This window comes from Rissa tridactyla, chromosome 3 (assembly GCF_028500815.1).
Source record: "Rissa tridactyla isolate bRisTri1 chromosome 3, bRisTri1.patW.cur.20221130, whole genome shotgun sequence".
In the NCBI taxonomy this organism is placed as follows: domain Eukaryota; kingdom Metazoa; phylum Chordata; class Aves; order Charadriiformes; family Laridae; genus Rissa; species Rissa tridactyla.
Window position 1 is genome coordinate 77,242,298 of NC_071468.1, and position 15,414 is coordinate 77,257,711.

Here is a 15,414-nt window from a genome sequence, read left to right on the forward strand (position 1 = left end):
AAGACCCAAAAGCACATAACGAACATCATTTTCCAAAGGAACACCAAGTTTTTATAGCATAATAAACATAAGATGTCCCCAGCTACAACATGGTATAACTATTAGAGAAATACTACGTAGATGGCATACACACACTAGTAAGAAAGTCCTATTCAAACGAACAAATTCTGCTACATCAGTCAAATAGATAACTTCTTGTCACATTAGAAATGTCCAGTTTTCCAGACATGTTAATTCTAGACAGGAAGAGTCCCTTTTTGCCTCACCTTCAATTATTTTTGCTCCAAACAGTTAAGGCATATACCTCTTATCTGGAAACTAGTATCAAAGCAATCCTGTACAATTCTCTAATTTATTAATACAGCAGGAAAAATTGAAAAGCATTTAACAAGTGACTCCCCTTACCTTCAGCACAGCAATGAATGGTACAAAATTAGCTCTCTGAAGACCATTTTTATAGAGATCTGAAAGAAAGGAAAATCAGCACCATTTTGCTACTTAGTCTTAATAACAATGTCGGCTTGCCTTTTAGTCTGGCAAATAAAACTCAGCGTTGCTAGAGAGAGGAGGAACAAAAGGCGGAAAAGGAAAGCTGAAATCGATTTCTTTTCTTTTGCTGCATGAAAATTCAATACGTTCTCAAGGAAGATAGGAACATCCTGAGAAAGTCTGAAAAAGGCTGGAAGTGAAAGATGACTTAAATCTCTAATGACATATAACTGATTTTAGCAGAAGAAATAAGACCAGCATCTGTTTTAAATTCAGGGTATAAAAAAGGATTTATAATGCTGGATATACATTGGTATGATTACAAGGCTAAAACTATGCATCTGCTAAGTCCCAAGTATTTGGCAGAGGGGAAAAACCCAACATAAACTAAAAATAAGCTATTTGAGTTTACAAAGTTATTAACATTCTTATTCAGTGTACAGAGGTACACTTTATTGTTTAGCAATTCTATCAGGTACACCCCATTTTCCAAAGCAAGAAAAGGGGTCATCCCTAAGGTTAAAAAAAAAAAAAAAAAGAAAATTAAACTAATATGTAAACTTATGCAAAGTTGCTAAAAATACAACTGAATAAAAAAAAAAACTATGTAACAAAATACAGATCTGCACTCAAAGAAAATACAAATTAATAAAACAAATCTGCAAAGCTGCATTTTATATCTTATTTATCTCTGAATTTTTACAGCATAAACTTCTCTTCTCTGGAAACTCTCCAACTGCCCAACATGTTCATAACAGAATGACTTGTTCTTTGAAAATGTTATCACTGAAACTGTATGATGGGCTGCTCTGTTTCATTAATATTAGGAAGCTTTACAAAAAGGCAGTACAACAAAAAGACAGGAGAAATAAATAAAGAGTATACAGACACCTGGCAGAGATGTACCAAAATTCTCCACAAAGACCGTGCCAGGTTACTAATACCACCTATATTCCCCATAATGCCAGAAGGCTACAACTAGGCTAAAGCTTTTATGCTCTACCAACACCTCATGGTGGACAGAAGATAGAGTATGCATGAGAAACCAAGTTGACACCTACAAAATGGTTTTCACAAAATTGGATAGAGACACAGAAACACACAGGAAAATTGTCAGTGAAGGTGATTCCACACCCTAATTACTAACAAAGTTGTATGAAGTCATGTATCATTCTCATTCATAACTCTGCAAATCATGATACATTTGTTAAAACAGCAATCAATTGCATACTTGCAAAAATTAGTGAACATGTAACAGTACTATAAGACAGCTAATTCTGTTAGGTTTTCTACTTAACAAGGCTGTGAATTTTGTATTATGTCTCTGTTTTGTGAGGATAAGAAAAATAAACAGTAATTTTGATGGAGAAATGAAGCCAGCGTTCCTCAGACACTGCACCCAAATATTTCCCTTCATATTCTTCTGGGACAGAAGTTTAACATGGTAAAGTGTATCACTAATGGTCAGCAGCTGGGTACATCTGCTCTCTAATGAAAAAGCCACTTTTCCCTTTTGTATCCACAGGAGAGAAATCTCTCAATTCAGTCTTAAACCTTGAAGTAGCATACGACACTAACCCAACTCTCCTTCCTGTGGGAGCATTTCAGACATGTGCCATGAATACACAGGAGCAGTGAGAAGGGAAGAAAAGACAGGCATTGACCAATGTCTGGACTGCAACATTAGCTCAGTTCTGGAGATGTCGTTCTTGACATTCTCTGCTGGGCAGCTAGTATGAGTGGATGTCTTTCAGGTGGACACACTGACTTAATATGTATTAAAAAACCCCACATGATGATAATGGTCACAAACGTACGTCTTTAAGATGTGGGATACAATCGCCAAGTTACAATAAAAATCTCTCCTGAACTTTAAGGAGTAGTGCTTCAAAACACACAAGGATGGCTCCCAACTGAGTGAGGCAGCGGCATCCAGTTTGTCTGTAGTTCACCCAGCTACAGTAGTTATCTCACCCTGTTTGCTCAAACAAGGAAAATAAACCAACAAGAAATTATTTCCCCCGTCTAGTAAGAACATTTGAGTGCATTGTAAATCTTTAGTGATTTTCTTTTGCCCAATTAATTTGGGTGGAAAAATTAACTGGTAGTTACAGTTAATACTGTAACTCTTTAGAATTTTTGGCAAACATTTGAAATTAATTATCAGAAGTGTCATAAAAATTGCATAGAAATCATGCATTATGCTAACTGCTAACACTACACTACAACAAACATTTTCCTCATCTACAAAAAATTGCAATTACTGCTTGGCTAAAACGGATACAGATTTGGGGGCTTTACAGAAGGATCTATCTAGCTAGTCATACTCTATCTAAAAATATTGTTACAAACGGTAACAACTCTCCACCTAAGTAATTCCCAACAAGTGACCTCAAAACAGGCTGTGAGAATGGCATCTTGATATTGAGTATGGCTTCTCCTTTGAGCTGGTGAATCAAGTCTTCAAGTTTCCTAGTTACATATCAGTAAGGAATGTACTCTTTCTTCCCCGCTCTTATGCTGAATCTGATCTTTTCCTACCCTGGAATACACACAAAACAGAGGTAATATTTCACCCCTCTCTGTCCCTCCTGTCCCCAGACACCCTCCCGCTGGTTTGATTAGAGTAGAAAGGATCAGAAAACACAGAAAGATTTGGGGGGAGGTGCAGGCAGGAACACCTTGAGTTTGATAGAAGACAGGAGTAAGACTTAGTGAAAAACCTTTCTTCCTTAAGAACACCAAAAAACAGGGGACAAATTGGAGTATCTCAGGTTCTTGGAGACTAGAGAGTTTATTAGTATTAAATATGATTTCAATTCAACTGTTTTGTAAGTTACTGAAATTCACTGCATTTGGATAATACTAGTAGCATGTTTGTTTTTACCTTCTGGCGGCCTGTTAGATGTTGCCACAACGACAACCCCATTTTGGAACAGATTTTCAAAAAGCTGCTTCAGAATCATGGCATCAGCAATGTCAGTGACCTGTAGAAGACAACACATTTGTTTTATCTTGCTTTCAGCTTCCGCCGCAATATATCTGCAAGTGGCTTTATAGCTAGGAAAAATGCTTGTTAGTGAAAGCCACGGAGAAAGATTCTAATTATTGCTTGGTGAGAAAAAAAAATAAAAGGGATAATTAATAAGCAGTGAATGTACCATGGTCTTTCAAAACTTGCCCAGTCTTTATCGCAGAACTCCACCATTTCTTTACCAATTGCTAAATGATTCCATGTTAACCGCTATTATAAAACTACAGGTGGGAGACACAAAAAACAGACCTAAACATTTAAGAGGCCTAATTAATTAGAAACAACATGAAAAAAACAGAAGACAGAAAGAAAATACACACCGATTGTTTTACGTTTCTATTACCTTTGAGGCAAAGGTTTGCAGAGGTGAATTTAAATGGTCATGGGACTTCAGAAATAAAGACAAGTAGCCAACTATACATAATCAGCTGCTGTTGAAAATAGAATGATATGACATAGATACTATTGTGTGATTGTTGCAAAAAACAATTCAACAGATGGCCCATCACAAAAATAAGCAATTTCATTGTTCTTTTTAAGTGCCTTCTATTACTGTCCATGAATAATCAAAAGGCACGGCAGTCACTTCCAGCACAGTCAGCCTCTTCTAACCTTCAGGCACAAAACACTAACAAAAAATAAAAATGGGTGGGACAAGTGATACTGGGGGGAAGGGGGAGCAGCCCGAATAAAAAAAGACTAAAAAAAAAAAAGCTATAAAGTAAAATTTCTTTAAATTTCTAAGTTTAGCTTAACTGAGTTGCTTTACAGTACCAAGAAATAAGAGGAATGCAAAACAGAAACCACTCTGTACAAATGAAAAAAATGTAACAAATTTTTCCAAACAAAAAGCCCCCATTGTTACAACAGCAATTTTTTTTTCACAGGAGTTCACCAGCTGAGATAAGCAATCCTAGTAAGTAAACCAGCTTTATTATCATGACACTTGTTTCTCCTGCATTTCCTTTAATTGTTACATAGTCACTTGTTGCATTTTCACTTACCAAAACAGACCCCAGTTCTGAGAAAATAAAAAAGTGGTGGCATGCCAAGAGTTATACGCACAACAGATTGACAGATTGCCATGCTTTCACCAGTTTAGATGTGTATGTTCTGATGGTAATACATCTGCAGAAAGACTTAACCAGTATAATTTTTTTCCTACTCCATCACCCCACCCCAAATTTCTAAATGACCTTTCTGGGCAGCAAAAAAAATTAATTCTACACCAGAGACAGCAGAGGACTTAAGTTACAATTCTGCGAGCTATTTTGGAAGCAATAATGTTCATAAGGAACCATAAGAAAACACAGTTTCCTTCTGCCAAAGATTTCTTCTGATTACGTCTATGGGATGCATTAATACGGATTTTAATTTTCTTTTTCAAAACCAGTTTTACACAATCAGTAACACACCTCTCCGATTCACACACCTCTGATCTGTAAGATCCAATATTTCAAAAAGCATGCAGTGATTCACTGTCGTACTATGTCTAATGTAGCTGCTTATGCACCCACCTATTGATAATTTATTTCTTCTGAATTTTCGTGTCCCTAAAAAACAACACACAGTGTATATATGTGCATTTTAGGCGTAACAGAATTTCTTGTATCACAAAGAAAACTTAATAGCCAAGTTTTAAAAATGTATTATATAAATCATTTTGTTACACACTTTTTTGTTTTTAAATACCATAAGGCATACTACCTTTAGAAAACAGGGAGTGAAAGAATATTAATGCTCATATAAAAGAAAACAATTAATAACATTCTCATATTAATGAGAACTGTTATTTGATGCTGAATTCTGATGCTTTCACTCCGTTACAAAAAAATTGATTCTTGAAAGTTCTGTCAAAAAGCAAGCATGATTTTGAGAACTGGGATCCAAATGTGAGCTCTTTTTACCTAATGTAGCTTGGGAAAGACAGAAAACGTCTACAAGGTAAAGCAGGTAGAAGACAGTAACTAAAGCATTGTCATTTCTCATGTTTTTTACTGTATCCAGCGTTCATTGCAACAGGGAACAAAAGCAAAGGCTACAAATTACCAATAAGGAGAGCCTGCTAATGGAGAGAATGGAGAAATTTCATTAGCATTTAAAAGATTTTTATGACCTGGTGCTGCTTTCCATTATGACTCACGTAAAAAGAAAAAAAAAGGAAAAAAAAAGAAAAAACCCACTAGACTAATAGTTAATTTACATGTGTAAGTGCCTGAGACTCAGTCATCCACTGATTGGTACAGTTCCACGTAATGAATGACAAACATAAGCATGTATTATCAGTAATTAGTATTAGCACAAAAATAAGAGCCTAATTTTTATTAGAGTCTTTTAATAGCATGCAGGTTAGTAAAAACTCCCCAAATTGTAGTTTGCTTTAAGTCCAAGTGGTACCAATGGCATACATAAAGACTAACACTGTATGATCTTCCAGCTTAGCAAGAAGTAGGGATTCTGTTTTCATTATCAATACTAACATAGGTTACAGTCACACGCCAAAATTAGAGCTTACAATTACTTGTGTATAGTTATTTGATCACTAAACAATAACTAGTCTCTTTTTATTGGCCAACCTCTGTGTTCTGAAACATCAAAACTGTAATTAGAAATGGCTTAATTCTAGGGGGTTTCTTCAAAGTGAGGACACATTTTTAGAATGACCTAAGTCTTTCATGATTTTTAAAAAAAATAGACTTTAATTTTACGGTAAACTGTATGACAAGATCATTAAGAAGAAGCAATGCTTTAATAACCTGAGAGCCCGTGGCTCAGGCAAATGCTGACGTAAAGCCTGCTTCAGAATGGACAAACTCAGAAGCTTAGTGCCATCACTGAGATCCTGGCTATCACACAGTATTTGCAAAAAGAAACATTAAGATATAGCAATTATTTTTTTTTAATACACCATTATCTTGGAACACACAAAACTACTTTTAAAAGTACTGAAATATTTTTCTACATCAGTTAGTCAACTCTCCACTTGTCCGACAGTTCTCTAGGCTTTGCGAGAAGATTCACTTCAGAGTACTTCTGCTTTGTTTTAGCCCACTGTCAAAGAGGAACACGCAACCTCAGCGATGCTTTTGTCTTTTGAAGTTCTGCACTTGGTTTCCTCTGAAATCTGAGTATTAACAATAGTTTTTGCTGTCCCTGTTACAATATCACTTGTCCCTGTGTCTGATCTTAAGATAAATAAATAATTTCTGCTTATTCTCCTTTTTTTCGGACAGGTATTTGGAAAGCAACCTGAAGCGTTTAAAGCAAATCTCTGCAGTTTTCTGATGTTTCCTCCACACACAAGTATTTTGCCAAAGTAGTACAGACCCAACTTGACTTTCCACCTGTTAAAACAGACAGTAGCTTTGTCTGCAAGTCAGAGCAGCGTATGTTCTGAGTCTCCAGCTCTCTTTCCAGTTTTATTTTAATCTAGCAATTCTTTACATAGGAGTGAATCAGATTCCAGTGAAATCTAGCCACTGCAGAAATAAGCTGCAAACATCCTGAATTAGAAATGGCTCCTTGTTATCGATATTAATTGTGTTACCATGTGAGCTTCTCTTCCAGTCACTGCAGTACTTTATGACTATTTAAGCAGAAGGTTTCTTATCCCAAATGCAGTGCCTTCCGCAAAATTTCAGAAAGCCGGTACTGCTTTTCAGAGGGCAAAGCCTACATAGTGTTCCATGCCACAGAAAAATCAGTCAAGAAATCCAGCTGTTCAGAAATCTGTGAGTTTAGAAAATTAGTACACCGAGAACTAGTAGATTTTTTAAAATTCACGTAAGAATGCAAAGTCTTAGGCACACATTTGAAAGTATAATTCTTGTATTACTTTCCCAACTGTGACCCACGGACAAAAGCAGGTGATTTTTACAACTGAAGTGATTGATGTACCTCAAGCAAGTCAGCAGGGGGAGCAGGCAATCAGTTTGGAAGCAAGAAATACCAGTCTCGCCCCTTAAAATGTGGAAAAATGACAGATGGTCTGGAAACACAGCAACACCAGGACATGAAAGCAGTGGACATTTATACAGAAAAGCAGGTATTTACACTAATACATGGTACAGCAAAGGTGCCTCTTTCCACCATTTGAGCATTTGATGTCATGACAGTTAACACTCTTCCCTGCCCTCTCCAAACCTCCCCATTTCTTTATAGTGTAAATACAACTGTCTCTGTATTTAGATCTTATACTGCAAGTTGTGGAAGCTCAGCATTCATATTCACTAGATAAAGCACAATTTAAATGATCAAACAGCACAAACTGCAGCAATTGCAACGACCCCACACATTCTGAAGCTACAGATCAAAGGACTACCCCTTCTCAAAAAATGCAAGAGGAAGTTAAAACAAGAACACCTCCTACTTTACAGCTACAAAAATAGCCTTCATGGGAGCTGATCATAAACTGCTTATTTTCCCGGGCATGCACACTTGTAAAATAATAGCTAGGGCACATAAATTGCTCTATCTAGTTCAGTAATGAATTAATTTAACATAACACAGACAATTTACAGTTAATAGATGATTCTTTTAGTATTGGTGATTTGAGAACTAACACAGATATGTTCTTATCTTGCTCTGCATTTTCTCTCTGAATTAAAAAAAAAAAAAATCTCAGCTGGTTAGAGTTGCCAAGTAACTCTAGTCTCTCTCCTAAAAATTTTTATAAAGTGATTCTACAATTAAATTTTTGACATGCCCTTAAAACAAAACTCACAAGCTGTTAGGTTGGACAAAGATCGTTTTATGAATGTATTTTTAATTTTCATATTTAATTCAATAAAAGTTTCTTAAAATGTTAGTTACGTTGATATAATCTGACACTGCCATGCCAAAGGCTCCAATAACTCTAAGAAAGAATTTAGGTTGAATTTGACATGTTATTTCAACCTCCTTAATCACATTGAGATGATTTTGTTGCATTATATAGAATCATAGAATCATTGAATCTTCATGGCTGGAAAGGACCTTTGAGATCATTGAGTCCAACCATACACACACACAAAAACCCCTACCACCTCTGCCACTAGAGCATGCCCTGAAGTGCCACATCTAGACGTTTCTTAAACACCTCCAGGGATGGTGACTCAGCCACCTCCCTGGGCAGGCTGTTCCAGTGCCTGACCGCTCTTTCAGTAAAGTAATTCTTCCTAATATCTAATCTAAATATCCCCTGCCGCAGCTTCAGACCATTTCCTCTGGTCCTGTCATTATTCGCCTGGGAGAAGAGGCCAACACCCACCTCTCTCCAACCTCCTTTCAGGCAGTTGTAGAGGGCAATGAGGGCTCCCCTCAGCCTCCTCTTCTCCAAGCTAAACATGCCCAGCTGCCTCAGCCTCTCCTCATATGACTTGTTCTCCAGACCCCTCACCAGCCTGGTAGCTCTCCTCTGGACACGCTCCAGCACTTCAGTGTCCCTCTTGTACAGAGGGGCCCAGAACTGAACACAGTACTCGAGGTGAGGCCTCACCAGTGCCGAGTCCAGAGGCACGATCACTTCCCTGCTCCTGCTGGCCATGCTATTCCTCATACAAGCCAGAATGCTGTTGGCCTTCTTGGCCACCTGGGCACACTGCTGGCTCACGTTAAGCTGGCCGGCCATCAGCACCCCCAGGTCCTTTCCTGCTGGGCAGCTTTCCAGCCACTCTTCCCCAAGCCCGTAGCGTTGCTTGGGGTTGTTGTGACCAAAATGCAGGACCCGCCACTTGGCCTTATTAAACCTCATACAGTTGGCCTTGGCCCATCGATCCAGCCTGTCCAGGTCCCTCTGTAGAGCCTTCCTACCCTCAAGCAGATCAACACTCCCACCTAGTTTGGTGTCGCCTGCAAACTGACTGAGGGTGCACTCAATCCCCTCATCCAGATCATTGATAAAGATATTAAACAAAACCGGCCCCAAAACTGAGCCCTGAGGGACACCACTGATGACCGGCCGCCAAGAGGATTTCACCCCATTAATCACAACTCTCTGGGCACGGCCATCCAGCCAGTTTTTAACCCAGCGAAGAGTACACTTGTCTATGCCAGGATTCGCCAGCTTCTCCAGGAGAATGCTGTGGGCGACGGTGTCAAAGGCCTTACCAAAGTCCAGATAGACAACGTCCACAGCCTTCCCCGCGTCCAGAAGGTGGGTCACATGGTCATAGAAAGAGATCAGGTTGGTTAAACAGGATCTCCCTTTCCTAAACCCATGCTGGCTGGCCCTGATCCCTTGGCTGCCCTGCACTTGCCGCGAGAGCTCACTCAAGGTGATCCTCTCCATGATCTTTCCTGGTACTGAGGTCAGGCTGACAGGCCTGTAGTTCCCCAGATCCTCCTTCCGACCCTTCTTGTAGATGGGCGTCACATTAGCCACCCTCCAGTCATCTGGCACCTGCCCTGTTGACAAATGATGGAGAGAGGCTTGGTGAGCTCTCCTGCCAGATCCCTGAGTACTCTTGGGTGAATCCCATCTGGTCCCATAGACTTATGTGTGTCTAGGTGCAGAAGGAGATCATTGACTACTTCCTCCTGGATTATGGGTGGGTTGTTCTGCTCTCCATCCTTATCTTCCAGCTCAGGAGGCTGAACACCCTGGGGATAGCTGGTCTGACTATTGAACATGGAGGCAAAGAAGGCATTCAGTATCTCAGCCTTCTCCTCGTCCTTGGTTGCAACCTTTCCCCCCGCATTCAGTAAGGGATGGAGATTCTTCCTGACTCCCTTTTTGTTGATGTTTTTATAAAAACTTTTTTTATTGTCCTTTATGTTAGTGGCCGAGTTGAGCTCCAGCTGGGCTTTTGCCTTCCTAATTTTCTCTCTGTATAACTTAACGAGATTTCTGTACTCCTCCTGAGTTGCCTGTCCCTTCTTCCAAAGGTGGTAAACCCCCCTTTTATTCCTAAATCCCATCAGAAGTTCCTTGTTCATCCAGGCTGACCATTTTCCCCACCCTGTAATCTTGCGACACATGGGGACAGGCTGCTTCTGGGCCTTTAAGATTTCCTTCTTGAAGAGTGTCCAGCCTTCCTGGACCCCTGTGCCCTTCAGGACTACCTCCCAAGGGACTCTCTCAACCAGTGTTCTGAACAGGCTAAAGTCCACCCTCCGGAAGTCCAAGGTGGAGGTTTTGCTAACCCCCCTCCTTACATCACTACAAATTGAAAACTTGACAATTTCATCATCACTAAACCCAAGACGGCCTCCGACCACCACATCTCCCACTAGTCCTTCTCTGTTTGTGAACAGTAGGTCTAGCGAGGCACCTCCCCTGGAAGGCTCACCTATCAGTTGTGTCAGGAAGTTATCTTCCACGTACTCGATGAACCACAGCAAAGGCTAGACATGCCAAGCAAGGATCAGGAGGCTACTCTCCTGGGCACTGTACAGACTCAGTACAGGATGATGGTTCCTGCCCTGAAGTACTCATGAGCCTCTCACCAAACTCCAATACTCCCTTGTATGACCAGTAACTAGACTGGTAAATGAAAACACTATAAAGGGACTTACACCACCAACTTGCATCTTATCTCCTGGGAAAAAAAAAATCATCCTACCGTGTTGAAAACTGAAATGACTACTACTCTTCAACTTCTACAGTTCACCACTGGTCAGTGATTCAAATGCAGTAACAAGTGTCATATTTTAAGATCAAAAGTAATTTTATGAAGTTTCCCTTGACACGAAGGAGACTTCTTACCTGAAATTCATCAAAACATAAGAGAGCAGCCTCTTCACTTATTTCCTCTGCTACTGGTGCAATTGGGTCATATGATTTGGCCATAAATCCTGCCTTTCTTTTTGGCAAGCTCTGCTTAAGGCGATGTATTCCTCAGTTGATAAAAAGAGAAGAACAAACATTCCTTATTTCTTTTTCTAAGATAGGGAGAACAAAATTATTTAGCTACCGAATAAAAAGTAACCCAGTCCAGGAAAAATAAGAAAGCTTCAAATTCAGCACAATTTCAAGAAGGCAAAACAGTTTTCAACCACATCCAGGCAACTACTAAAACCTCATAGATTCTGAGACTCGTATTTTCTTGTTTAGAAATACGCAAAACAAAAATCAAAGAACCCTTGAATGCTATGCACCTATACTTTATCTTTTAAATATTGATATAAATTACAGTTTTATCTTGCTGCAATTCATTACCTTAGTTTCAGTTTCACTTTGTAATTTGGCATTTTCTGTCAATCTTCTCTCTCAGTATGAAAAACCCTCACAGTGTTTACAAATCAATGGCACAGCTCTGTGCACTGCATTCTCTAAAGGTATACTTAGAATGCATTTAGTTAAAAGAACTCAGACATAGCAACACAGTTGTATTTTAAAACGTAGAGATGATGATACTGGCACAAAGTAAGTAAAGTATGGATGTAATAATCTGTCTTGTGGATTGTATTCCACCTGACTATAAACAAACATTCAGAAAACAAAGATTCTGCAGTAAGCAGCTACCTTTGTTAAGATTAAGCACAAATGACAAGAAATGAAAACAGAAAATTTCAGTAGTGACCCAATGATGACAGAAAAGAGGGCACTAAAAGTGGCAGAAGTTGTTTACATTGATGAAAGCTTCCCAAGAAAAATGCAGCTGTCAAAATACTTGTAAATTACAGTATTACTCACAATTTCACAGTATTTTAAGGTCACAGAATTTAGAAAAAGAAGCAAATTTTGAAATATCTAAAACAGTATCTCCGTCAAAATGAAATGCCTTGTTCCCCCTTGTCAGAAAATTTTCTAGAACTCAGGATGAACTTTCTTCTATTTTTTTTCCTCTAAATTACTGATAGTATTACTAAGTTTGCCAGTTGTAATTCTCCTTAGTGTTTATACCTGATTTAGTTATTGCTTATTCAAAATGCAGACTGAATTTAACCTTTACTGTTCCAGTTTTCGCAATTGCCTTCCTAAGATTGCATGTAAGCTAACTGGTAACTGTAAAACATTTTGTTAAGGATTTAATCGTAAATACATACCCAAGTTTTCTATACAATCAGGTAAACATAATCTTTGAGAAAAGATACATGAGAAATAATATGCAATTAATATCAACTCTGATATGACAGACAATGCTAAAATCCTTTAACTTCTTTCCTATTTTTTACTTTTTTTCTTAAATACTTAAATAAAATTACACTGATTAATATGAGAACGAGACATACTTTTAAATAGATACTGTATTTAACAAAATTCTTGTAAATACCTGTGTCTGCACTTACTCTGGTGTACATCTAGCATGAAGCCATGAAAATGGACTCTCTTTTTCCTTTCTACTTCTAAGTGAGAATAGAACATGTCCATCACCATTGTCTTTCCTGTACCTTCAAATGAAAAACACAAAAAACACCCAACAGGTAGTTAATTTAAGAACAGTATGTACTGATTACAATAATGATTGTTCATTAGCTTTGAAGTAATGAAACTATACTCTTCCATAGAATAAGTACAAGACCAAACTATTTGTGAAGAACAGTTGTATTTTCTGTTCAAAAACTTGGAACAAGTGCATTTTTATTTTTCTGTTTTAAAGTTTTGATCCATACAGAGATGGCCCAAAGGTTGCACAAATGGCTCCATACGCATCCAGAAAACATACTTAGCATTTCCTTTTGAAAAGCAAGTATGTTTTCATGCTGCACTGTTACAATCAGAATATATAAACTCTCTCTGTGGCCCCCGCAATTACTTCCCAACTTCTTAAAGTTACATTCTTAAGTATTAGTGAGTGGTTAGTGTTGAAAAAAACTACACATGGTCACATGGTAACGTAGTCCAATCCAGCAGCTTCCAGAATTCAGATTGTAATTGGATTAAATAATATCAAAGTGGAAGAAAATTAACTCTGGAAAATTCATTAAGGCAGTAATACTACACAAACATAAAGCTCTTAGATACTTCAGAATTTGATTAAACATGCATTTAGAGAAAATTCCATTGGAATGGATGCAACCAAAACTTACCAACATCTCCATAGACATAAAGACCTTTTGGGGGTTTGTTTTTTGTAAAGAGCTGCAAATCAAGAGAAAAAGAATAAATATGAATATGGGGTAAAATAAAAGCAAGCACATTGCTGTGGTAAAGTAAGAAAGTATCTACACTTAACCACCAAAGTAGCACTAGCTAGCAAAGTGTAACCTTGAATAAATCATTATCTCAGAATTGGTAGGCCATCTTAATGTTGTTATTTGTGCAAATTCTGCAAAAGAGGCCAAATAGTCAGCATTTGTTTCTTTTTTTAGATCATTGTGAAAATATCCCTATCCCCAGTCCTAGCACACATGCCTTTTTACCAGAACACATATAAAATGATTAAACGTTTCCCAATCCATCATCATCAAAACAAATCCTTTTCCTCATTAAGCCATTTCAAACAGTCCTAGGAAGAAGGATACAAAATTAAGCAGTATTGTAGTATTCACAGATATATACCTATTAAAGCAGTATTGTAGTATTCACAGATATATATCTATTAAAGCAGCTCTGCTTAAGATATAGACCATTAGGATTTAGAAAATCAGTATTGCAAAGCCAGTGAGCATTGTAGGTCCCTCTTCTCTCCACTTTGAATCTTAAATGCAGAATCATCTCTGGCTTAAACATGATTAAAATCAACAGAGTTACAGTAAAAATATGTACCTATATACACAAGTGTGTGTGTGTGTGTATACGTATATATATATAAAAGGTTATTTTCAAAGTATGCCTTTTATTAATCTTTTTCGCAAGTGAGTTATGTTTAACTTGAATGAATACTGCTTAAGAATTTTTCATCTCTTAATATTACTCTGGACATATGTTTGACACCTGATGGCTTGGTTTATTCTATTTTACTCAAATATACATATTTTATAGAAAAATTTGCAATAATATCAAGACTTTAAATTTGAAACAGTCCTCCTCCCCGCAGTATTCTGCATAGCCACTTACAAATATAATCCTAAAAAGAAACAGTTTCTAAAAATCTGGAAATCTTAACAAAATTCTCATAAAATCTATGAAACCGAACTGACATCCACAAAAACACTGCAGAAGAGTATTAGCTTATTTTAAAGTGCTCCACTTTCAGAGTTCTATGAGCTGAGTCAAAACAGAGGAAAATTAAAACTGCAATCCTGCGGTCTCATTTGGAGCTGGGTAATTGCTAAACAACTTGAATCTAAAGCGCTTTTCAAAATACAGTGCCATGTTAAAGAAATGGGGGAGTCAGCAGCAAAACACTAATTAAATATGAAAGAAAATATATGACCAAAAGGTAGCAAGGTAATGTCTCAGCCCTATAGTACCAGTTTATTCAGAAAATATGCAAGCATAGCTCTTATATAAGACCCACTTATAGATTTAATCTAGAGCTATATTAATAGGCTAATCAAAAATTTGTATCATCAATCTGTGGCTGAACAGGGTTTCAGATGTTCTGAAACCGTTCCATTAATAGACAAGGCTGCAACTATTTGCTAGTGCTTTGAAAGCACTGCAAGACAATTTAATTGACGAACATTTTTCAGTGTGCACTTTTTAAGAGCTTGCACTCATTAAAACTACTGATACTCAGTTACACAGTGAAGAAAGGAGAAATGGCAAAACACCCAAATGAGAGAGACATTCTTCCGAATTTCTTTGAGATCAACAATAGTAATTTTAACAAAATAAAAGACTATCACAATAAATTTATTATATAAAAAGGCTGTATTAATGTGATTTGCAGATTCACAAGGAAAAACACAAAGCTAGAAAAACAAATCAATGTTTAGAGTACTGCTTCACCTGTCTTTGTAAAGCTTATATAACCAGAACAAGTAGTAATGCCTACACTTTTACACCATTTTTTTCACTGTAAAGTGTTTATTAATTACATTTAACCATTTTGATGTTCATCTTTTTAGACATATTTTATTCT

At 37.5% G+C, this 15,414-nt stretch overlaps 1 protein-coding gene across 7 annotated transcripts in view; it reads right to left on the reverse strand.

Moving 5' to 3' along the window:
* AFG1L (AFG1 like ATPase) overlaps positions 1-15,414 on the reverse strand; it is a 78,048-nt gene that overhangs the window by 40,776 nt on the left and 21,858 nt on the right. For all 7 annotated transcript variants that reach the window (XM_054196371.1, XM_054196370.1, XM_054196369.1 and 4 more), the window contains 5 exons: positions 13,475-13,526; positions 12,734-12,835; positions 11,208-11,338; positions 3,377-3,476; positions 406-464 (listed from right to left, as the gene is read on the reverse strand). In XM_054196371.1, coding sequence (XP_054052346.1) covers positions 406-464; positions 3,377-3,476; positions 11,208-11,338; positions 12,734-12,835; positions 13,475-13,526 — 444 coding nt within the window. The remainder of the gene's footprint in view (positions 1-405; positions 465-3,376; positions 3,477-11,207; positions 11,339-12,733; positions 12,836-13,474; positions 13,527-15,414) is intronic.